At 47.0% G+C, this 25,003-nt stretch overlaps 1 protein-coding gene across 8 annotated transcripts in view; it reads left to right on the top strand.

Annotated features, from left to right (window-relative positions):
* Positions 1-24,707, top strand: part of rapgef6 (Rap guanine nucleotide exchange factor (GEF) 6) — a 44,758-nt gene extending 20,051 nt beyond the window's left edge. For 2 of the 8 annotated variants that reach the window (XM_088279305.1, XM_088279311.1), the window contains 25 exons: positions 8,874-9,005; positions 9,628-9,808; positions 10,121-10,257; positions 10,330-10,488; positions 10,745-10,897; positions 11,911-12,075; positions 12,929-13,036; positions 13,120-13,323; positions 13,397-13,505; positions 13,616-13,859; positions 14,292-14,303; positions 15,058-15,215; positions 15,342-15,356; positions 16,019-16,259; positions 17,091-17,474; positions 17,650-17,861; positions 18,231-18,354; positions 19,000-19,023; positions 19,805-20,025; positions 20,108-20,281; positions 20,349-20,615; positions 20,686-20,938; positions 21,025-21,551; positions 22,168-22,464; positions 22,952-24,707. In XM_088279305.1, coding sequence (XP_088135431.1) covers positions 8,874-9,005; positions 9,628-9,808; positions 10,121-10,257; positions 10,330-10,488; positions 10,745-10,897; positions 11,911-12,075; positions 12,929-13,036; positions 13,120-13,323; positions 13,397-13,505; positions 13,616-13,859; positions 14,292-14,303; positions 15,058-15,215; positions 15,342-15,356; positions 16,019-16,259; positions 17,091-17,474; positions 17,650-17,861; positions 18,231-18,354; positions 19,000-19,023; positions 19,805-20,025; positions 20,108-20,281; positions 20,349-20,615; positions 20,686-20,938; positions 21,025-21,551; positions 22,168-22,464; positions 22,952-22,974 — 4,524 coding nt within the window. In that variant the 3' untranslated portion in view covers positions 22,975-24,707. Of the gene's footprint in view, positions 1-1,171; positions 1,575-8,873; positions 9,006-9,627; positions 9,809-10,120; positions 10,258-10,329; positions 10,489-10,744; positions 10,898-11,910; positions 12,076-12,928; positions 13,037-13,119; positions 13,324-13,396; positions 13,506-13,615; positions 13,860-14,291; positions 14,304-15,057; positions 15,216-15,341; positions 15,357-16,018; positions 16,260-17,090; positions 17,475-17,649; positions 17,862-18,230; positions 18,355-18,999; positions 19,024-19,804; positions 20,026-20,107; positions 20,282-20,348; positions 20,616-20,685; positions 20,939-21,024; positions 21,552-22,073; positions 22,465-22,951 lie in introns of those variants that run through there. The other 6 variants (XM_088279312.1, XM_088279309.1, XM_088279306.1 and 3 more) reach the window with 6 other exon arrangements.
* Positions 24,708-25,003: the final 296 nt, after the last annotated feature.

The following is a 25,003-nucleotide window of genomic DNA, read 5'->3' as shown; positions in this document are numbered from 1 at the left end:
CATGCTGCTATGAATCTCATTAATTGGCAGATTTAAAAAAAAAAAAATTCTTCAAAGTGCAAAAACAAAATAACATTTTAAAGGCAGTTATTTACATAATTTGATGTGTGTCACGATTCTCCAAACAAGCCCGGCACATACCTGATGAAAGCTTGATGCTAATGTTAGCTGCTGGCTAAAAACATGCTAACAACATCGTGACATGCTTAGATTACCGATGAATAACTTTCTTCTCCTGTTTGGACTTTTGCTAATGCTAAAAACAATGCTAACACGAAGCTTGTTACGTAGAAAAATAGTTGAAGCTAACGACTGAACTCTTGTTAATGCAAAAATAAATAAATCTAACAACATAGCGACATGCTTCTCTTTACTGTGTGCGTGAACAAACACGTTTTCTCATAAACTGGCGTTAGCCCATGACACTCACGGCGGCTCGTTTGGACTCATGTGAACACTAAAGCAATGTTAACACCAAAGTTGTGTGACTGAGCCCATTTCGTCACACTGCGCTTGCTGCAAAATGTCTGACGAAATGCTAATGCTAACGCTAACGACAAGAGCAGCATGTTTTGTAAGAATTGCTTTCAAGGAGGGGGGAAGCCCAATTTCATCATCCTCCTGTTTTGTGCCAGCATCCGTCCGTCCAAACAAGAAGGCAGGAACGGGAGCTGTGTGCGGGTGAGACAACCACCCCCCCGTGGTTTTTTTTTTTTTTTTCCTTCTTTGTAATTTATGATAAAAAGGGGGGAGTGGTTTTCCGTGGGGGTGGCGAGGTGCGGTGCCTCAATAGACTCGATAGCTTTATGTTGCCGATCAATAAAGATGCTCCCTTTTATTTTTTCCTGAGCAGCCAATCCATCTAATGCAGTTCCCCCCTCCCTACCTCTCTCTCTCTCTCTCTCTCTCCATGGCTCGCTCGCTCGCAATACAGGTGATGTCATTCTTTTTCAGCTGGATTCCCTCTCCTCCTTCCCTCCACCGCTAGGTCATTAGCGACCCCGACGCGCGGCAGCACAGCATCCTAACCTGGCTCGGCTTGCGTCTCAAAGACCCCGCCGCACCCCCAGAATAAAAAAAAAAAAAAAAAAAGCATAGGAATGCCGGCATGAAAGGCGGCGGGGACTTGCTTTAAGCCAGCGTTGCAGGGGGGGGGCGAGTCTTTGGGGGGAGCGGCAGCCGGCCATGGAGACTCGCCGGCAGGCTCGCAGAGTTGCGGCGCGAGTTTGACGGCGAGGAAGGGGCACTTTGATCCGCGTGGAAAATTGCGAAAGAAAAAAGGAAAAAAAGGGCAGAACTTGGACGAAACATTGGGTAAAAAGTCTCTTCTCCACTGGGATTACTTGTGCTTTTTCTGCTTGAATTTCCAAATCATCTTCGGAGGATTTTTGTGGGCTCACAATCCCGTCTTGTGTTTTTTTTTTTTTTTTTTTGAGAGGGATTTTCTGCTTTCCTGCTTTTTTTTCACCATCTTTGGGAGAGGGGGAACTTCCCTCCTCCTCCTTCCCTCGGTCGGCGAGATGGCTTTCCTGGTCCGTTGCTATGCCAACTGCTTGCAGCCGTGGTCCTCCAAAGTAAGCCATGTCGTAATGCCCATTGACTCTCTGACCGAGTGTGTGTCTGTGCGTGTGTGTGTGTGGTTTTCCCTTTTATTGAGATGAAGTGAACCCCCCTTCATATTTGAGATTCTGCATTTGCCAAATCATCTAATCATTTTTTTCTTTTTAATTCTTTTTTTTCCCACTATAAGCGGAAACCTGCTCGTTTTGTGCTCCCGGCCTTTGCAGTAAAATGTTGTACTTTGGAGTATTCCTGTGACATCGTGGTGCCGAGCAGCTTTGTTGAAGTGTTTCATTTAGAGAAAAGTAGTGTTTTTCCGCAACCCTCGGCATCTGCATCTTGGTGTTAACGGGCTATGTGGACGTGTGTTAAGGAGTTTTATTTCGACAAATGTAGTGCTTTGATACCAACTTGTGTGCAGTAAAATGTTTGGGGGGAAAATCAATTGACAAAAGGTTAGTTAAGTTTTCCTCACATAAGCTAGCATGAGTAGGAAGTTTATCATTTGGCTTTTTTTTTAAAAGTTTTCATGATTGTATGCAAATGGCCGAGTTTGCTTACTCAGCCATAAAATATGAAACATAAGTCAACTTTACAATTGATTATGGCGCCGATAACAACTGTAAAACATTTGCTTTTGGCAACTGAAGACTTGTGAAGCTCCTGACAGTCATTTTGAAAATCATTTCCCCTCACACAACGATCTCCCGTGCATGACAAGTGCAAATGCTTTCATGCTCATCCCCCATCAATTGTTTCACGTCTTGTTTTGCCGTTGAGCCGCTTGGAGGGGAACGCTCAGCACTCTCATTCTTTCAAGTCAGATGCAATCATGCATTTTGGAATATTGACTGCAACCGCAGCGCTCGATGACGTGTGCCAAGATGAAGAATACAAACCAAGTCCTGACGTAAACAGGATGCACACGACATTAGTGCCTCTCCATGCGAACTCTATCGTTCCTTCGGGTGTTATCCTCACTTCTCGGGTGCTTCATGTCTTACCGAGCATCACCAAAATCTTCGCACCAGCTACCTTTTCTCTGCGCCAATTATCACCTATTTCTCACATGTACTGCTAAGCTAAGAGTGGAAATGATAAGGATTCATTCGCTGACCTGGAGTCATTTTATGCTTTGTTATTTATTTTATTTTTTTTTAATGGCAAGTCATCAAGCTCCGCCCACAAGCAATTCCCAACAAATTTCCTGTCGCTACGGTAAACTAGTTCGGAGGCGGCCGCTCGATGAGCAGCGTTTGATGGGTGTTGTGTCTGAGCCGCGATGAATAGCAAAAAGGCCTCGCCGGCTGCTAATGAGCCAAGCTTAGACAGGTTGATGGATTCGGTGCCAGGGCGGGCGTGTCGGCGTGATGGACGGACTGCCACGTGGGCATTGTCACTGAAATATTCAAGTTGGAAGACAGGATCAAAACGTCTCCGGACCTTCTTCTCAAAGTCCAGTTTGCAGTACAACTCTGAGTTGTCTCCCAATTTTAATTTTTTCCTGATATCAAAACAGTGTTCAACAAGTTGAAAAAAAAAATGTTGAATCAAAGAATAGATCAACCAAGTTTGGACTAGAACCCTTACTTACCCTGGTTCTCATTTTTATGACTAGGTAACAAAGGAGCCATATGTGAATAATTTGCTGTTCATACATGTTGTTGTTATTTCGTTTGCTCTCCGAGAGAGCCGAGCAGTCCTTTGAATCATCAACAGAGCGGCCTGATAATTGCACCATATTTATTTATTTATTTTAAGGGGGGAGCCACAAGAGGGCGATCTTTGCCAGATGATGTCATGGCCACGAGTCGGCCTCCATATCCTGATTGATGGACTGACGCCATGGCAACGAATGCGGCCTTTGGGCCATGAAATATAAGCTTGAGGGAGGCGGTGGCACCGCTTGGGGGGTGGGGGGGCAGTTAAGACCATCATTAGAGGGATGTCCCCTTGCCGCCACCTCCCCATCCCCCGCCCCAAGTGAGGGGGCGAGTTCGGGCTTTTCAGACCTGCCGCGGGGATGTCTGGAAGCTCAAATGCGCAGGAAGTTGTGGCGAAAAGGATCAATACGGGTCACGTTGCAGCCGGCAGTGTCCAGATCGCCTTCTACAAGTCATCAATTACGACTGTTTTATTATTCTTTCACACCGCAAACAAAAACACAAAAAACTCTGTCAGACTCCGTAAAAAAAAAAAGATTTGTCGTGGGCCAAAGTGTTCCACTGAATTCCGGTAGGTAGCAGTGACACATAAGAATTAAATCCACATTTAAAAATGCCTTTTTGGTCTTAAATTTGCGCCGAAAACGTCTTAATACCCGGAAAAAGCTTTTTTTTCTTCTCCCCACCTAATGCCTTCCTTTGGGCCCTGATGCAAGTAGACTATAACAGCAGGAAAAAAGGCCCTCAAAGAACACTAAAATCAAATAGCGTGGCGATAATGGAAGCAGACTTCCAATATGTGTACTCATAAATCACGCCCCCCTGTGACTTTTGTCGACGTGACCTTAACGTGCCCCCCCACTCTGACCTTGACACTTGATGATGACACCCCCGACGCTTCCTACACCTCCCCTCCCCGACCGCCTCAATTTCACATCGTCCCATTATCTCCTTGGTATCGATTCGGCACTGCTGCACGTGCAACCCGAAAGCAAGCGAGAGTCTTCAGTGGATCGCTTTCAAGGCCGTTCATGAATATGAGATGGACAATCCGAGGTTGAACTGGAAGGCTTAATTTCCTCTTAATTTGTCTGCTTCTCAAACTTGTGCTTGTCCAAGTGACGTTGAATTTGCCGACGTGACAAAAAGGAAAAAGGACACGCCGCTTCATAATCTGGGTTGGATTAGATTCCTCCTGAATCTGAATTGACTTTGAACTTGGCGATGCACTTGTGAACAAAGATGATTCGATGAATCGGTCAATCGAGACTCGATGAGAACTCTTCAGCATTCACATCCAAAGCAGTTCAATAACAACAAAAGAACATCTCTGTACATTGTCGATAAGAACACGGTGCTCTTATCCGCTCGTTAAATTGACTTCCTTCCGCGTCGTCGACAAACGTGTGATTAACTCCAAAAAGTGCTCCATGCGCAAAAGTTAATTTCCTATTCGACCGAGCCATCTTATTGATTTATTGTCCGCCCGGACTGGGCTGAGTTTTTGGGAAACATTTTGAACAAAAATAGCCCCCCCCCCCCCCTCCCAAGTTGGCCCCTGAGCTCTTTGCGTTGTCGCTGCCAGCCTCGCTGCGTGGAGCAGGAAGCATCTGTTCAGAGCCAGTTTGGTACCAGGCTTGCCCACCTTTCTCACGGGCTCAAAGAAGGAGTAAAAAAAAAATAGACATTCCCCAAATGGCTGCCAACTCAAAGTCACTTTGGCGTCCCACCCTTTCCACAGATGAAGGTTTTCATTCTGATGGTGATCCGCGCCTACTTTAGGGATTTACACGCCCATTTGCAATAACGGGTATTTATCCGCTTGTCAATTTACTAATCCAGTCCGGTGAGTACAAAACATGGCATCCATTTTTTTTCCTCCTGATGAATTCAATCCCAAATCCCATTTATCTTTCTGACACATTTTGTACTCCTGTGCAAAAAAGCAGCTGATTTTAGGGGATGAGGAAAAAGGTGGTGGCGGAATGCTGAAAAGGCACAAAAAAAATAAATAAATAATCAGCCTGTTCATTGGGTCTGCGCTTTATAATCTGAAAATTGCGCTCCCCGATGACCTTCTTTACCAGACATGCCAAAACACGTTAATTAAAGCAGCAAGAAATGGGCCCTCGTACCCCCATCGGACGCTTCGCCCACAAAATATGGCGTTGAAAAAAAAATCTCAATACGTACTCCATGCCAGACAAACGGAGCGCGCAAAACGGCGGAAATGTTGACTTTCCGTTGTGGCGTGTCGCCGGAGCGTGCGGGCAAAGTTGAACGATTGGCAATAAAACATGAAACCGTAATAATGTTTGCAAGGGGCGCCTTTTCCTAAGTTTTAGTATTGTCGTTGGTTGCGTTCCAAAAAATTTCTGAGCCAGTATTGCACAAATAACTGAGCGGTTGAGGAATATTCACCGTGATTTCAAGACACAGGAAGTCTGCCACTTTGTTTTGAAGCGGCCATTTCAGGGTCATTTTGTCCATTTCCAAGTGTCCTTCAAAAGCAAATTTGTTCTTCAGATTTTGTCTCAATCCAAACTTGCAGAAATTGCTTGTGTGGCATGAAGCCTGCCGGCGACGTTTGACGACCGGACATAAAACTTTAGCATGTTGTGCCTGTTCATACGCTTTTTAATATCATCTTTGGTCGCTTGCCCAGATATATTTCATTCATGTATTGCTAAAATAATTGAGCGGCTGAGCGATACTCTTGTGTAATAATAATCCCAAACACAGGCAGATATGATCCTAAAGTTTTTCCAGCTGAATCCGGAGCCCAGTTTATGCTTTATGATACAAATGAACGCATCCGGTTGTGGCTCAAAGCAGTCCATCTTGTTGACGTTTCCGCCGATACTTTACATGCATTCATAAAGGCGCCGTCGGAAAGTTCATCTTTTCCCACGCTGCCTTTTCATGACTTCCCGAAGAAGCCCACAGAGATATACGAGGCAGCTTCGGACTGCGGTCGGAAATTGGATTCTTTGGGATGTTTTTATCTTCGTTTCTTGCTGCTTTGACTTCACTCCACTTCCTCCTTTGCGGATTAATACGTGCCGCAAAATTCCCGCCTATCTCTCATCCTCCGTCTTGAAAATCATCAAGCCTCGGACGCAGGCGCTCGGACGCCGCACGCCGTCTTGCTACGCTTTTGCGCCGGCGTTGATGCAACATTGCACGTCAGTGGCGGCAGACTTCATCCATAATTCAAGTTCTCGGGGGGGGGGGGGGTGAAAATGCCAAGAATGGGGAGGAAAGTCCGACTGAACGTAAACTGCCGAGGAATTCAAATAACTGACCGCCGGAGACTGGCGAGGCGATGAAGCGTTCCGGCGATGGAAGTCTCGCGGAGAAATTTCCAAGTCGACACAATTTTGATTCAAGACACGGCTTTGATTTGAGTGTTTGCTGAGCCCCGACGTCAAGAGCGCGTTCATTCTCTTCTCTCTTGCGCTGACCCCTACAGGCCAAGTGTGGTCATGGCCAGCGACCCGACGGTCTGTCAGCGTGCCGGTATTGACTCAGCTGTGTTGGCACCTCATGCTGGATTTGGGAATTTGGGAATACCGAAACAGGACCTGTAACATAATCCCTAAAGTCTGGCTTGAATGAAAACATTTGGGTGAAACGAATACTTGTAAAATCGACGGTAACAAATCCCTTCAACCTCGCCAGCGAACGTGCTCCGAGCGAATGTCGTCTTTTGGAGGAATCTTGTCATTTATTACGATGGACAGAAACAAACCTGCAACAAACATACGTGAGCGTCGACGGTGACGCATTCCGCCTCCCCCGTCCCGTCCATCCTCCGTGTTGACTTAATGTAATTGTACATCTGAAGGAAGCTGACACATTTATATTTCATCTCGCGACTCTCATCCTTAATGCATGAGGAGAATGGGAGAGCCCCGCCCCCACACAGCCACCCGCCAACTCGCTCCCAGGGGAGAAAGAAAGTGTGCTTGTGTGCGCGGGGATTAAAGCGGATTTAAGTAAGGGGTGTGAAATGGGCGGAAGAGGATGGGCTTCCATTTTCAAAAACATCCCGAACCTAAATCATGGCTTTTTGTTTTATTTATTTTGGATTTAGCCAAAGGTACAATCTGTTGGAATCTGGTGGAGATCTCGTGTGGGACAAAACTATTTTCACATTTTATAAATGTAAATGTATTTTTTGCATCGATTTACTGAGTTGAATTCATTTTTTTTAATGATTGTTTGTGTGACCGTTGGTCGATTCAAAGGATGCCATCAAAACTGCTAATTTTGTAGACTCGCTTTGTCCAACAATGTTGGCAGCGTTCCTGTTAGCGCTCCAAAAGATGCAAACTCGACTTTGCGAAATGAACGACTTTATGATCCTTTATTAACGTGACAAACGCTTAAGTCCGGCGCAACAATTAGAGGGGAGCACTGGAAGAAAGTGGGGGGTCGGCGGGGAAAACCACGTGTTTAATATTTGATGTCGGCACAGTGGTTTCCCCGCCCTGCTCCACCTCGGCTTGTTGTTGGGCGTCGCGTGCGTTTGGGCGGCGTTCGGATGGAGGACGCTTGGTGCGGGTTGGCGCGGTGTCGCCGGAGGACGGCGTCGCTCACTTTGCCGCCGCCGGCACCATCCAAATTGGTAAGACTTCCGTTCAGGGACTGAAGCCAGAGCAAACTTTTATGCTTATTCGGTTTTGAAAAACGGACAGATGGGCCGGGTCGCTCGGAGATGAGGGTAGGTGCATGGCAAATGAATCGAATGGAGCAATCAAATAATAATCCGTGCACATTCAGAAATTGAAATGTATTTAATTGAAATATAAGGAACACATTTTCCAACAAAATAAAATAAAAGTAAAATTGTGTCATTTCTTTTTACATTTTGTTGTTTATAAATCATCAATCAGATCTACACATGTACACTATTTTAGGAGTTAATTTAAAATGATTTCAATCAAATAATTCTCATTTATATTGTATTGTTTCTTATCCATATTTAGTTTTCTTGTTCTTGTTTTTTTTTTCATTTTACAATTAAAATTATTGAAATAGATGAATGGATTAGAAAAGTATGCAATAGCTATTTTAGCTCACCAATTGTATTAAAGTAAATAAATGAATGCAAAAAATATTATCGGACTCTTGATCATGTAAATGCAAATCAGAAGAACGGAGGGGTTCCTTTTGCGGCCCGCGGGCCATACTTTGTCCACCACTGCATTTAGCCAAGAATGTCACTCCACTCTTGTGTGTGTGTGTGTGTGTGTGGGGGGGGGGTGTGTGTGTGTGTGTGTGCAGTGCGCTACCAGCCCTTTAAGGAGCAGCAGTGCTGTGTGACTGACATTGATATTTTCACCACCTTATTTTGCGGCCCACGAGGGACACAACATTAGGAACAGCTCTTGTTGTGACTCAGTGCAGACTCTCGCACAAATGAGGGAAGAGGAGAGATTGCGTCAAGCAGAATGCGGTGCACAAGGTCTCACTGGCGACCGTGAAATGTGTTAGCTCGCTGCGAGAAAAAGTGTGTGCACGTTGTTCTGATTATGGTTCTTGTGTTGTGTTCGTGGTGCGTTTAAAAAAAACCAAAACGTAATCTCTAAAACTTGCTCATCGTCTCATGCCGCCTGCTTCTTTGCATCCTGTGTGTCTGCGCAGCTTCCTGCCGACCTCAATAAAATGCACTTGACAGACCACGCCCACCAGCAGGTGATGCACGTGCCCGCCAGCCAATCGGGCTGCAGCATCGCCAGCGACTCGGGCAGCAGCAGCCTGTCGGACATCTACCAGGTGGGACGTGCTCTACAACCCTAATGTAACATCACATTGAATTCTTTTTATTGATCGGACGTGGGCTCCGCTTAGCTCTCCTTGCCCTCATCAGGCTAATTATCTCTGTCGCTGCGGCATTGGCGGCTTGTCACTCGCTACTTCCTGCGGCGGCGCAAAGGTCTGACGCAGAAAATAAACCTGATCTTCTGCAAGCCGAGTCCACGCCTCTCGAAGCTTCGTGCGACACGCAGAGATTCCACCAGCGTCTCCTGAGCGTTGCCATTGTCACGGCGAATCCAAATCAATAACCCGTAAAACATTGAAAAATTGAATCCAATGAATATTTTTCAGTTTTAGCTTTGCGTTAACTTCCGAGCTAATGAGATGCCGCCCCGTCGAGGGACGTAAATGGCGTTAATGGCCTCATAATGGCGATTATTACCTCCACCAGGGAGATTTTGATAGCCGTTTGATTGCCTTTCCTTTGGTGTCTCCACTGCGTCAACGGAGCAGAAACTTGCTGTCTTGTTGCTAGGCAGAATTCAATCCCAATCAAAAACCGTTTTACAAAATCGTTGATGCAAAATAACAGAAAAAGGACAAGGCCATTTTTATTCACCTGGAAATTGTCCTCACCCAGGCCACGGAGAGCGAACCGGGCGATGTGGACCTGTCCGGCCTTCCCGAGGCTCCCGTGGACAGCGAGGAGGAGGAAGAGGAGGACGAGGACCTGGAGAGAGCCTCGGACGCGCTGCTGGGACGAGACCTGGTGCGCGAGTGTCTGGAGAAGGACCCGGTCGACCGCAACGACGACGACATCGGTCAGTCACTAATTGCCCCAAAAATTATAGATCAATTATAGCATATAAACGCTCTATACACCTATTATATGATGATATAATAATAAAATATTTAAGACAACAGAAATGTCGCATATTTAGATTTAATTCCGTCTCCGTTACTTAGAATGTCTAATTATATTTAATGTTCTATACAATTCAAATTTTTATTAATTTTTAATGCGCTATGGCACTCAAATATTTTGCATCTACCGTATTTGCGTCCCATTTAATGCTTGATACCACTCAAATCTTTCCATTTTTAATGTCGCCTATTTCCTGTTGTGTCCGCAGAGCAACTGCTGGAGTTTATGCACCAGCTGCCAGCCTTCGCCAACATGACCATGTCGGTGCGCCGGGAGCTGTGCGGCGTGATGGTGTTCGAGGTGGTCGAGCAGGCGGGCACCGTCATTCTGCACGACAAGCAGGAGGTCAGAAAAAAATCTATTAAATTCGGCTCACCGCCGTGCGTGGACAATGATGTCATCCGTGTTTAACCGAAGCTGGACCTGTGGTACGTCATCCTGAACGGGGCGGTGGAGATCGGTCGTCCCGAGGGCCGGGCGGAGACGCTGTGCATGGGCAACAGTTTCGGCATCTCGCCCTCACTGGAAAAGCAGTACATGAATGGCGAGGTGCGCACCAAAGGGGACGACTGCCAGGTACGAGCGACAACGCTGTTCGTTTGGAATCGTCACTCCGTGCTCATTTCAAGTCCCATCCACATCACGTGCGCCCCACTGGACGTCACTTCCTCTCGTCAGATCTTGAGGAAGTCGGCGAGTTTGCGTTTAGTAGAAAGGGAAGCTGGCTTATTTCTCATGCGGCGTTGTCGAAAGTCCCACGCCGCATGGGTCACTATGCGCGACACGTTTCGCGCCCAATCGCCGTTTCAGCCGCCCGTGCTCTCGCCTGCAGTTGGTGTGCATCGCCCAGGAGGACTACTGGCGCATCCTCAACCACGTGGAGAAGAACACGCACAAGGTGGAGGAGGAGGGGGAGATTGTCATGGTGAAGGAGCACCGCGAGTTGGACCGAAGCGGCACCCGCAAGGGGCACATCGTCATCAAGGTAAGAAGTTTTTTTCTAAGCAATAGCCTGCTCAACTTAGCACGACCGTTTCGGGACTACATGAAAACATGTGAAAGCTGCCACTTGCCTTCCGAGTTCACTTCGGCCACTGATGATCGCAACCCTGGACCGCGACACCAGAAGAGTCCAAGACCGTTCGCCCCGAGCGGCTAATTAGCGTCTCTCAGGTTATTGCAGTTGCTTGCTGGAACGTCAAGGCGTCGGCTCAGCGCTCTTTGTTGCTCATTTAGAGGAAGCGTGTGCACGATTAGCACTCCTCTTGTCCACCAAGGCTTCTTTTGATCTTTTGCCGTTTTTTTTTCTTTTCTTCTTCTCAGACTCTCCAGAGGCAGTCGGGTATCGATCGCGTAATGTGCCTCAACGATCCCAAAACACATGCGGTGTAGACCAGTCGATTCGCGAGTGTTTTGGATTTTTTTTTTTTCCCCACTCCTCTTTTGGGCTTTTTGTGTCGGACGACGAGAAGAGAGGATGTGCTTTGCTACTTTCGCTTCCTCGCTAAAAAAGAATCGTTTCCTTCCAGAAGATTCCTTTTAGTCTAATGTGTAACTCCCCCCCCCCCCTTCGTAGCCTCAATTTATGGTTACAAAATAAATTTAGATTTTGGCTCCATTTACAATGAATGCAGATCTGTCAATCAAAATCTGTTTAACATGTGAACTAACTAAAAAAAACACGAGTAAAAGTAAAGGACAAAAAAAGTATTTAAATTAAAACGTAACACAATTAAAAATAATTTGGATATATGAAATAACTTCAAACATTCACAAATATTTTTATTTAACAAAATTATAAGATAAGCAATGCAAAAAAAAAAAAGGAATAATAGTAAGAATTACCAAAGTAATAAAAAGCAGATGGTGTGCAATTTCTTCTTGACTGACTTAATAATCGTTTTCTTAATTTATTTAATTAATTCTCGACATGTTGCCATCTACTTTTTTAGCCACTTGCCATATTGTTAATGCACTCTCCTGTGACCCCTCCCTCAGGGGACTCCCGAGCGTCTGATCATGCACCTGGTGGAGGAGCCCTCGGTGGTGGACCCCACCTACATCGAGGACTTCCTGCTCACCTACCGCACCTTCGTGTCCAGTCCCATGGAGGTGGGCAAGAAGCTGCTGGACTGGTTCCAGATGGACACGCTCCGAGACACGGTCAGTGTGCGTGTGTGTCAACTGCTTTGTTTGAATTCTGCGTGTTGCCCTTGTGCAAATGTCAAGTGCAACAAAGCGCTTTCCGTACGGTGCAACATAAATGAGAGGGAAATCAGAAACACAAACTAAAACGTATATATACATAATAGATACCTGAAGAATAGCAGAACAACGACGGTCTCACGTTGAGTCGAAGGCTAAAGAATAAAAATGAGTCTTCAAACGAATTTTAAAAGTGGACAGAGAGGTGGCGAGGCTTGCCGAACATTTAATGGAAGCTCGTTCCATAGGGAAGGACCGGCAACAGACAAGGCACGATACAAAACAAATAATACTTTATGCATTTATCCATCGCGCGCTTTTGTTTCCGTACTCTGTCAGCACTCTCCATGCGTTTTTTTTTTTTTTTTACTCCACGCGCTTTGTGTGGAATTCACGTGTTTTCGATCGATACGCACGTTCAGCAGGCTCAGCGGTCCTTGAGCTGGGCGGCCATTATTGTTGACGGGCGACACGGGATTAGTGCACATTTCTGTCAATAGGAGTCAAGTTTTAGGCTGCAAACAAGCACAGTGAAAGCACGACCATGACTTTTAGGATTCTGAACATATTCGCTAATATTTCCATGTTGGCATTCTCTGTAGAATTTTAATGGAAAAAGTCAGTTTCATCCATTTTGGAAGTCAACGATTACAGAAAAATGCGGGAAAGGGAAATCGCGTGAAAGAAGAGTAATTTTTTTTTTGTATTAGCAAAAAAAAAAATAAAATGATTTTGCGTCCAGCAATTTTTAAGGGATTTATTTCAAATGAATAGAGTAGAGTTGAAACCCGCATTGTCTTTGACGGCTCAGGTGACACGTATCGTGCTGCTGTGGGTCAACAACCACTTCAACGACTTTGAGGGTGACACGGCCATGACGCGCTTCCTGGAGGACTTTGAGAAGCTCTTGGAAGCCACGGTAGGACCGCGCATCTTAGCGTGTTCTCTTGACGCTTTCGCACACGTCTTAAAATTAGCATTTTTTCTTTTCCCCCCCGACAGAAAATGAAAGGTCACCTGCGGCTGCTCAACATCGCGTGCGCCGCCAAGGCCAAGTGGCGGCAGATCACGTTACAAAAGGCATCGCGAGAGTCTCCGCTCTATTTCAGCGTGCAGGGCGGCAGCGAGCGCGGCTTCGGCATCTTCGTCGAGTCGGTGGAAGACGGCGGCAAGGCGGCCGAGGCGGGACTCAAACGTGGGGATCAGGTGAGCCGTGAAGCGCCGGCAAAGCTTTTTCGTGCGGTTGACGCGCCGCTGAAACGTGCCATTTCCATTTCAGATCATGGAGATCAACGGGCAGAACTTTGAGAACATCTCTTTCTCCAAAGCTGTGGACATCCTGAGGAACAACACGCACTTGTCCCTCACGGTCAAGACCAACATATTCGGTGGGTCAACCATCCCGGAACGAACCTCGACTCACGAGTTTGCTTCGTTGCGTGAGCAAACTCGCATCTCGTAGATCAAATTAATTGTGGATTCCAACAACTCCTTGCAGTCTTTAAAGAGCTCCTGAGCCGGATCGTCCACGAGAAGAAGAACGGCGGGCCGCACATTCCCAAGATCCAGGAGAAGAAGGGCAACCGCTTCTCCATCCCGGATCTGCCCGGCGACATGGAGTTCGCCACCGACCGCAAGGCCACGCGCAAGATGAAGGCCAACACGGTGTCGGGCGGCCGCAACAAGATTCGCAAGATGCTGGAGAAGACGCGCTTCAGCATCCTGCCGCCCAAGCCCTTCAGGTAGGCCACGCTAGGCTAACGTGGCCGCTAATGAGAAAAGTTCGTCACTGACCCGCCTAATTACACTTTGTCGCTTAGTGGATCATCGATTGCTTACAGATGCATTTTCAGAAATAGGCACAGCAGCGCATTTCATTTCACACTTTTCAGGTGGGCCGGCACGCAATCGTATGTCCACTTTCGGAAAGCTTTAATCAACATTCCTTCTGCAATTTGCTGACTCGGCGTGACTTTTCCATTGTGAGGTCAAACAGTCGCTGTGAGAGACACACTTCCTCAATGAACTCACATCATTGTTTAGCATTTGCGTGTCCTCTCGGTGCACACTTTGCCACTCCTGCTCGATTTAGCGTTGCTGCTCCTCTCTTTTCTGTTCCATTTCAATTTCATTTGAAATTTTGTCTTTCTTTTCCCCTTGCTTTGCTGCTTCAGGGGCCTATTTGGGTAAGACTTCTTGTTCAGTGCACGCACACACGCACACACGCAACCAGTTCAATTCCCTGCCGCTTGATGGTAAACGCAACACTAGGCTGTTTGAATGACACATCAGAGGGGCGCAGTATTTACATCTAAAACGCTTATTTTTTTAAATCAATGTCATGACAAATTTCCCCACTTTCTTCTGAAGCTCCCAAACTGTCGTAAGGAAGACCGAATCGGGATTGCGTGGAAATCGAGAGCATTACTTACAGTCCTTAGGAGAGATTTTCCTTTTATTATCTCTCGACCAGAGGATACTTTTGAGTTCAATCAGGCCCAAGATGGCCGAGGCCATGCGTCGTCGTGAAGGCCGCTACAAGATTGTCAGCGACCTGCCTAAATGGGCTGCAGGAGAAATGAAAGAGGAAGTACCTTTTGAATTGAGTTCAAGTTGGCCGAGATCGTACAAAATGGCCAACGAGCAGCAGTTCAGGTTCATACGTATTTTTAAGGTTTTTTCTTTTCCAAACGCATTCATAGTCAAATATTTACTCTTAAATGAATTGTTGATTTCATAATTTATTTCCATCCGCCATTTCAAGTGTCAAACGTTTTGGAGTTCAGTTCAGTGTGGCACCCGTTTGCAACATTTGCATGTGACGGAACCTCTCCAGTCATTACCATGGAAATCGTCGACGTTTCAATCGCAAATGATTGCGTCCAGCAAATCTGCTTTCCACTTTTTTGCTCATCACGCTTGTCGCCCCCCCCCACTCAGCGACGGCGGCATGGGTCAGTCGCAGGACGACAGCATCGTGGGCACCAAACAGTGTCGGCACAGCGTGGCCATCATGCCCATCCCCGGCAGCCTGTCGTCAAGCAGCCCGGACCTCCTCCAGCCCGCCACCAGCGTTCTGGACTTCTCCAACCCGGCAGGTAGGAGACCACCGCCATGCACGGCGTGCACATGAACAGAGTTTCTCCATTCCCCACGGCCTTTATTCTTTCCTCTCATGTTGTTTTCTTCTCCTTGTCATCCTTTCTGTCATTTTGCTGGTCCAGCACTCGGACTGTACTGTGAGTATGGATGCTTGACTTTGTTCTGACACATGTGACGTGTTTTGCATGCGCATCCGTCTGAAAACCGCAACAGTCCTTGAGATTGCTTTCTTTTTTTTTTTTGTGTCCGTCTGAAGTGAACAAGACGTTTGGTTAAGCTCCGACCTTGTGGAGCTCACCTGTATACGAGAGTCAAATTCACGGGAGAAAAACACTAAAGACGGATTTGTCTTTATTGGACCCACGGAAATGAGCAAAAAATGAATCTGAGATGACAGACTTTGTGTGTCTACTCATGATATACTTATTATATATCTTGTAGCTAGGCGAAACTGGTTTCCGGGGCTCAGCTTTCTATATTGCGGAGGGAAGACTTTTGTGGCGAAATCGCACTCCAAAGTTAATCTCGGAAAGCCCCTGGAAAATGGCCACTTAAACCAAAATGGCTCCTTGAGAACCTATTTTTGACGCTACAGCTAAGTGAAGCGAGCTTAGGGGGCTGAATTGAAATCAATAAATCAAATAAAACTCAATGACGAGTCATACAAATTCTCCACCATGCTTCCCACAAAATGGCCGCTTAAAATGTCCTTCACACCGCATGCTCAAACCCTAAAAGAAATCAAGTCACCCACGATTGGCCGCAGGTCCTCTAAAGTCGCTCTCGCAACTTCTACCAGACATTCCGGACCAGGTGATCCGGGTGTTTAAGGCCGACCAGCAGAGCTGCTACATCATCATCAGCAAGGACACCACCGCCAAGGACGTGGTGGCGCACGCCGTCAACGAGTTCGGACTGACGCCGGCCGCCGAGAACTACTCGCTGTGCGAGGTGTCCGTCAGCCCCGAGGGCGTCATCAAGCAGCGCCGCTTGCCTGACCAGCTCTCCAAGCTTGCCGACCGCATTCAGCTGAACGGCAGGTAAGACTGTGCGGACCGCTTTTCAAAGGCTCGCTTTTGACTGGAGCATTCCTGGAAATGGCCTTTTAGAGGAGGTGGGGAGGTATACTCAAAAAAAAAAAAAAAAAGATGGCACACCAAGTGCTGGCGTAGTTTGCCGTCTCTTGCGACTTGGCTGGTGAGTGGCAGCAGGTCCAGTCGGGGCGCCGTCAGGCAGACAGCCCGACGTCTTGTTAGCCGCCACAACACTCGGCGGTGTAACAAAGTGTAACTTGACGCACAATCACACACACATCTTGGCCTCAGTCCCAGTGACAGACACTTTTCTGCTTCACCGCTTTTTCTGTGGTGGAGTCACATTCTTTTCTCTTTCTTAAAGGTTGCACTTTTTTTTTTTTTTGAAGCAAATAAACTGAATCTAAACGGGCTATGACAGTCCAGATTATTTTATCGATATTTCATTGAATCACTTTGTATATGTCGAAAGCCCTTAGATCAGGTGTGGGCAAACTACGGCCCGGGGGCCACACGCGGCCCGTTAATCGTTTTAATCCGGCCCGCCGAATTTGAAAAAAATGAAATGAATAAACCTTGTTCATGTTTTTTTTTTCAAAATTTTCTAAATGCTGTGGTTTTCCAAAGACATGTATATTGTTGTTCTCCGATGAGGTGAGGTGACCAAAACACTCCATTCATCTGCTCCTGGTCATGGCCCCTCTGTCAAATTTTAGAACCCGTTGTGGCCCGCCAATCCAAACGTTTGCCCACCCCTGCCTTAGATGATCGCTTGCGCTATAAATAGCAGAGCTTAAAAAAAGGTTAATAACCTGTGTGCGTTTGTGTCGTGTGAAGGTATTACCTGAAGAACAACATGGAGACGGAGACATTATGTTCCGACGAGGACGCCCAGGACCTGCTGCGCGAGAGTCACATCTCGCTGCTGCAGCTCAGCACCATGGAGGTGGCCGCCCAGCTCTCCATGCGGGACTTTGAGCTTTTCAGAAACGTCGAGTCCACCGAGTACGTGGACGACCTGTTCAAGTTGGACTCGGCGGCGGGCGGCGGCCACCTGAAGCGCTTCGAGGAGGTCATCAACCAGGAGACCTTCTGGGTGGCCACCGAGATCCTCAAGGAGCCCAACGCCCTCAAGAGGATGAAGACCGTCAAGCATTTTGTCAAGATTGCCCTGCACTGTCAAGAGTGCAAGAACTTCAACTCCATGTTCGCCATCATCAGGTAGCAATCGGCGGATGGATTTATGGATATTTGTCCCAATCCGAAATTAGACTTTAACAAGAGAGATGGAGTTCCATAGAGTATTGACGTCTCGACGTATTTATGTGTTGCATCATGCGTCATATTTGTAATTGAGTCCAAGTTGCACTGAATTCTGAATTTCTGCCCCACTTAGCGGACTGAACTTGGCCCCGGTGGCTCGCCTGCGCAGCTCGTGGGAGAAGCTGCCCAGCAAGTACGACAAACTCTTCGTGGACCTGCAGGACGTCTTCGACCCGTCACGCAACATGGCCAAGTACCGCAACGTCCTGAGCGGCCAGAGCATGCAGCCGCCCGTCATCCCGCTCTTCCCCGTGGTCAAGAAGGACCTCACCTTCCTGCACGAAGGTGCGCTTGTTTGCTCAAACAAATAAGAAAGTGCTTGGTTTGAAGTGCCGTTGTGCCTGTTAGACTTCCTCTTCGTTTTCATTTGGTGCTCACTCAAGCGGCTTAACTTCCGCTAAAGGCTTCCTTCTTTCATCGCGTTACAGTTCACTCTGAGTCATCCCAAAACCACCTCTGCTTCACTTCAGTTGATGAAGGAATTGATATTTTGCAAACCATAGTATCATGCAACTAGATAAATTGTGATAACCAACATACAGTATGAATGAAAAACTAATCTATAATCAATCCAAAAAAAATATCTAGGATTTAACCCCCCCAACAAAACCCAAAAGAAATCGATACTACATTGCACGTCTGTGTGTCCCTCAGGCAACGACTCAATGGTGGACGGCCTGGTGAATTTCGAGAAGCTGCGGATGATCGCCAAGGAGATCCGACACGTGGTCCGGATGACGTCGGCCAACATGGACCCCGCCCTGATGTTCAGACAACGGTCAGCCATCTTTGTAGTCCTTTCGTGTCGCAGTGTGGGTGCATTTTTTTTTTAATGCTCGGTATTTGTCACAGCATCATCCACTCCCTCCGACACAATGTCAGCATGCGGGGGTCTGCAATGGAGGAGCGCCACTGCCCCCTGCAGGCCCTCTTGGTGTACTACAAGAGTGGATGCCCAAGTGGACAAAAGTATTGGGACGCTTGCACCGTTTGATCACTTGTGGTGTCCCGATATTTTTGTCCATGCAGTTTGTGGCAGGTGTGGGCAAATTAATTACATTATCAAGAGTCTGATAATAATGTTTTATTCATTCATTTAGCCAGTTTTTGTTAGATTAAAATCATCCTTTCATTTCCTATTCCTCCCACTACAGTTACGTGTAAAAACATTTTTAAATTAATTTATCTATACTATTGTGTTTATTTTTTATTTTTATGAATTTATGAAATTGAATAATTGGTGGATTTATTTTTCGTAAATAACCAATGAGCACCAAAGTTTGCCCACTCCTGTTCTGTGGTTACATCCCACCACATTTGTTTTTTTTTCACCTCCATTTCATTACCCAAAACCTCCGGAAAAAAAAAAAAACGACAACAACTTTTGTCCTCACGCTTCAATCTCCACGCCTCTCGCTTGCAGGAAGAAGAGGTGGAAGAGTTTAGGGTAAGTTTTTGTCCCACCCTCACCTCAGGCGTCATTTTGTTGCATCGGCATCCCCTAAAAAAAAAAATTTAAAAAAAGCATGCGACCCACTGACTTGAGTGTACGTTTGCCTGTGCTTGTGCGTCATTAACATGATCCATTCACGGCGTCCATCCATCACCGTTGAGCCATCCGTTACGCGTCCGAGTCCCATAGTAGCTAACAGGCTCATAAACGAGCCGTTGGAAGCGACCACGTGGACTCTGCATCCCATAATATTCCCCGTATCCAATGGTCACCAACGCCCTAACCCTCCTGACGTCTACAGCATGACGCGGCTAGCTGCATGGACTTGTTGTGCTACTGGGAAATTAATATCGACGTTTTGTTGAGCTTTCATGTGGGGTATATGCAGCATTTTGTGGACCAGATTACCGAGCAATTGATTTGTATATTGATGCTATTTTTACTCATAAATATGATATTGTTTTCGAATCATTTTTATCACAATTTCAATTGTTAAAAAGTTGAAAGTGATTGTATTTGAAATAATTAGATAATAAGGTTGATGTGTAGTCTTGAATTTTTATATGCATGCTTCTGTTTTAATGTGATTGCAAAATGTTAGTTTGCATACACAGTAAATATAAAATATGTCGATTTCATGATTCATTTTGTTTACATTTTGACTTTAAATTCTAATGATTATTATCATTTTCTTTTTTAGACTTATTTGAATTGGCTAAAATAGGGCGTAGGTGTCACATACGAGAATAACCAACAATTGTAAAATGATCCGCAGGTCCCTGAGTCAGGGCAGCACCAACTCCAACATGTTGGACGTGCAAGGCGGCGGGCACAAGAAGCGCGTGCGTCGCAGCTCGCTGCTCAACGCCAAGAAGCTTTACGAAGACGCGCAGATGGCGCGCAAGGTCAAGCAGTACCTGTCCAACCTGGCGGTGGAAACGGACGAGGACAAGCACCAGATCATGTCCATGCAGTGCGAGCCCGCCTACACCACCAGTGAGTGCACAAAAAAAAATGACAGAACACAGCTGGTCATTTCGAGGAAACTACAACTGACATCGTTTTTTGCATCTTGTAGTTTCAAAGAACCTGAGCGACCGGCGGTCCACCAAATCGGATATGTCGCCCGTGTCGCTGCGGGCGGCGCTGCCGTCGGGTAAAACACAGAATCGGGTGTCGCAGGTGCTTCAGGTGCAGGTGCCGCTCAATCCACTCCGCAAGAAGAGCACCGCCAAGGATGTGGGCCCGCCAAGTGAGTATCTGGATCACCCACAGTACGGAACCAAAAACTCAGACCACGGTGCTTTCCTTCGTTTCAGACTTTAGCTCCCCTCAGGTGGTGAAGAAGCCCCCCGCCAGCTCGGCGGACGAGTGGAGCGCCAAGAGGCCCTCGGACGACGCCGTGTCCACCATCTCGTCCCTGCACTCCAGTCCCACCGTGTCGCCGCAGGGCTCGCCGCGCAAAGGCCCCTCGGCCAAAGCCCAGACCTGCTCCGGCCAAATGAACCTGTCGGGCTCGTCGTCGTCATTGACTAGCGACGCCAGCACCAAAGCGAGCACTGTCAGCCTGCGCAGCTACGGCATAGGTAGGCCGGCCTAAACCTGACCCAACCACCCTGTGCCGAACGGAAAATCAACTCGGTTTCCGCTGTGCAGGTTACGCGCCGATTCCTCCGGGCAAAACGGACAACCTGTCCGACTCCAGTCATAGCGAGATCTCGTCTCGCTCCAGCATTTGCTCCGTGGACTCGGTGCCCGCGCCGGGTCTGGAAGAGCGATGTAACAGCATTGGCGCCAGGACGTCGGTCGCGTCGGCCACTGCGGCGCCCAACGTGCCGGCCGGCGTGCCGACGCCCGAGAGCGCAGCGGCCACGCACTTAAATGTGGACTACAGCCAGCCCAGCACCAGGTGAGTCCACTTGTTGTGCAATTACTGGAGGCCAGTCCATGAAGTTGTCCTCAATAATTCCTCTCTGTCTCCTCCCTCTGACGCAGCTCTCCTCCTTCTTCTTCTGCGGCGGCGGCGGCGTTTTCATCTCGGGGCTATGCCACACGAGGCTCTGCCTTCACGTCGTCCATCTCCACGGAGGAACTGACCCCCGACCTGGCCTCCCTTGACTCGGTGGCCGACAGCGGGCGCGGGAGCTGGACGTCATGCTCCTCCAACTCCCACGACTCCTTCCAGAGCTTGCCGACGTCCTCCTGCCGCCCGTGGGACCACGGCGTACATGGGCACCCGCTGGCGCTTGCTCACCGGCTGGCCGGCACCACCATCGCTGAGGCGGATGCCTCCCGCGACTCGGAGCTGGCCAAGCAGTCGCGGCAGAGCTGGGCGTCGTCCGGCTCCTTGTCGGATACTTATGAGGGGAATTACGGCACGGTGAAGCGGAGGAACACCGCTGAGCAGCCGCAGGCGCTGCCTGGCTCCGGCTCGTCGGCCTCGCCGACCAATGACGAGGGAGGGCAGAGCACAGACCCTTCCTACAAAACCGTGACATCCAGCACAGAGAAGGGGCTCATAGGTGAGGACTCAGTTGGATGAAAGTCCGAAAGATGCAAACTGAGCCTTAGCTCGTCCTTGTGGGAAGCTTTAGCAAGTTTAGCGTCCGTTAGCACCCGATGTAAAAAAAAAAAAAAAAAATGTGTTTAGTTAATACTAAAGATGGTTTTAACACGATGAAAAAAATATTGTTAATGTGTGCATTACTAAATTAGCAAAGTCACTAAACTTTGGTCCCTCGTTTTAGCAAAATTCTGTTCGAACTGCGAACTGAATCTTAGCGGAAGTGGCAACAAAGTCCAAGTGTGTGTTTGTGGATGCTACATTTGAGCCACACCGTTCGTGCTAAAAATGCTAATTGAACAATCGAGGAATCTTCAGAGGTTAGCTGCTTTTAAAAATGAGCTTTTGTGTGAGCATCACTGACTAAATATTAGCTCTTAGTTTTAATGAGGTAGAGCTCGTTGTAGTGATGTTTACATGTGAGCTGCCATCCTTCATCTCACTGCTTCTCGTCATGTTTTGCTTCATGGTGTTTTCCCAGTCGTCACCACCATTTAATTTCTTCCCCCCTTCACTCCCTTCCCTGTTGCTTTTTTTGTTGGTCTTTTTGTTCTTCCTCCATCGCCTCCATCCAGTGTACTGCATCACCTCCCCCGCCAAGGACGAGCGTTACCGAGCTCCCCCTCCCACCCCTCCAGGCTACCAGGGTCTGGCTCTGGGTGACGTCAAAGATGGAAGCAGTGGCGCCGTGGCGGTGGCGGTGGCGGCGGGGCCGCCCGGGAGGCCTCCCCACCTCAAACCGCCCGACTACAGCGTTGCCATGCAAAGGAGCAAACTACTGCAGAGTCCGGGAGCTGCCGGCACACTGGCGGAGGCCCGGAGGCTTGCCGGCAGCCGACTGGGAACGCGCGACATGAACGACAGCGAAGACGGTACGTGATTGGTCCTTTATGCGAGGCTGGCAATGGCACACATCATTTTACGTCGATGTTAGCTAATTTAACATAGCAATAATTAATAATAATTCATAAATAATTGTAAGAAAATGCACACATGAGCTACCGATGGCCAAAATTTATGTTGAGTTACTAAACACGAGTAGCCAGTTAAGAGACACCCAGTTTTATAATCACAATCCATTGACACCCACGTCACTCACCTGGCCAAGCCCTGCCTTTTAAATCCATACACGCTAAAAATCTAAGCTACTGAAGACAAAAATAAAACCTGTACCTCACATCCATATCATTGTGGTTAATAGTTATTATTTTTAAAAAATCCTGACAAGTGGAAACGGGTAAAAGTCCCCTCATAAGGTCAAGACAAACCTGAAGGATTTTTTGTAACGCTAAAGAAAAATGGAGAAAAAAAATGGACCTCAATTGTGACTTCCTCTTTCTGGTCTTCACTCTCTTGCAGATGAACAAGTTTCCGCCGTGTAGACGCGTGGATGTCCGGGCTGTGGACAATTTTTGACCACCTCCTGGAACTCGTTCCTGCTTCACTTGAAAAAAGAAACTTTTTTAAAAGACTTCTGAGCTAGGGGGGGAATTTTGACGCTTTTAATTTTTTGTGAAAATTATTTTAATTTTGCACCATGGAACTAGCGCCACGTTTTCCTCGGGATAAGGTGACGAGAGAAGGATCCCAGAGTCACGTGTTGGACTTGTCATGTTTTGTTGCTTAGAACTCTCCACACACCCCTGCAGTCCCCCCCCCCCCGAAACTTGTGCCTGCTTCACTTGAAAAACTTTTTTAAGACTTCAGACCAGGAAAAGAAAGAAAGCAAGTTGATGCTTTTTAAGCGTTTGACTTTTTTTAACTTTGCACCGCATTTTTCTCGGGACGAGGGGGCTGAAGGAAGGAGTGAAAGCGACTTCTGGAGCACTTACTGTTCTCGGGGGAAACAAAATGGCCGCCTCCTGAAGCGAGCTACTCGAACGGCGTGCTACCTCCTGGACCTTTAAGAGGGGGAAGGCGAGGAACCTCAAATTATTTTCTATGTCATTCAAAAGCGCAAACAAATGGGCGAGTTTTGTTTACAGTGTTGTTTGGGGGAGAGCGCTTGCCCCGCCTCATTTGTATTTAAATGGCAGCCAAAAAGGAAGTGCGTCTCCACTGCCGTCCGAGTTCATCGTATAGAAAAAGGATTGGTCTCCCTGACGTTCGCGCCTTTAGCGTCGTTTGGAAGACTTGAAATGCTAACAAATTTGCATATGTATAAATACATGAATGGAAACGCGTGTTATTATACATTATTTTTTTTGTCATCGGTTTTGCCGTAAATTAACGATGTGTGTATAGAGAACAGACTGTGGAATATTTTGGAATATTTTGTTACAAAAAAACATTTTTGTTTTCTTTGCTGGCTTCTCGCTTGTGCTTCTCATAGCCGTGTAGATGCTGCTGTGTGTGTGCTCATGGTTGTGTGTGTGTGTGCGTGTGTGTGTGTGTTTGTGTGGAGTGGAGTGGGGATTTCTTTTTATTGCTTTATTTATCTCACGACACATAATGAAAGGTATTGAATGTGTTCTATATATGTTATATGACCTCCCGGGCCTTCTTACGGCCGTCCCGACACTCCTGAGCACCTCCTGTGTCACTTGGACCGTTCCTCCGCCCCCCTTTTAGGTCAACCCGAAGTTTGATCCTCCGTCGCCATTTTGACACTTTCTTCTTCTTCTGTTTTTAAATTTTTTTGCACAGCTCCACTCCTAACGTTCTAAACCACGTGTCAGTATTATCCCCCCTCAGGTGTGAATTTGTCTTGTCGAAAATCGCTTAACGATTTTTAAACCTCCATTTAGTTTTCCCGGCCGTCTATTTTATCCCCCCACTAGAATGCAATAACCGATGTCAATGAGACGCGATGACGAGGATGCAAAATAAGCTGTAAAATAGAGTGTTGGCCGCACAAATAACGTTCAGTGTGTGTGTGTTTAAAGTGGCACTCGTCTTGTTGTTTTTTTTTATGTCTTTTACAAAGACGACCCCATTTTTGGCCTTGTACGCTTTGTATATGTATATTTTTTACCGGTGGATTGTACATAGTTGTTCTATTTTTGTTTAAGAGGATGTGTACAAAGGATTTAAAACAAAGAAGAAAGGACATTTTATTTCCTTTTAAGTCTACTGATAAGAATTTGGACCATGAATAAAATCCAGAAATGGAAAATCCTGTCTTCCTTTTTGTTTTTTTTTATATTAAATCCCGTGATATTATATTGGGCATGTGTACCTAACTGGAAAAACTGCATTGATCAGTCAACTTGCCTTCATTCTACCATGGATGTAAGATGGGCGCCATCTTGTGTTCATATTTATTAAATGGCATCAGATTGGTACCATTGTGACTTTTTGGTAACATTTACCCCAGCCTACGTTTCTTTTGTTTTTTTTTTTTGTTTTTAAACTCAACACAAGGCTTTCTGACCACATATTCATTTAGAGCAGCGCCTTGGACATGTAGCG

This window comes from Idiotropiscis lumnitzeri, chromosome 17, assembly GCF_059441095.1.
Source record: "Idiotropiscis lumnitzeri isolate Australia: NSW breed Sydney's pygmy pipehorse chromosome 17, RoL_Ilum_1.0, whole genome shotgun sequence".
NCBI classification, from domain to species: Eukaryota; Metazoa; Chordata; class Actinopteri; order Syngnathiformes; family Syngnathidae; genus Idiotropiscis; species Idiotropiscis lumnitzeri.
Note: the sequence above shows the minus strand (reverse complement) of the source record. Positions and strands in the feature narration are given on the sequence as shown.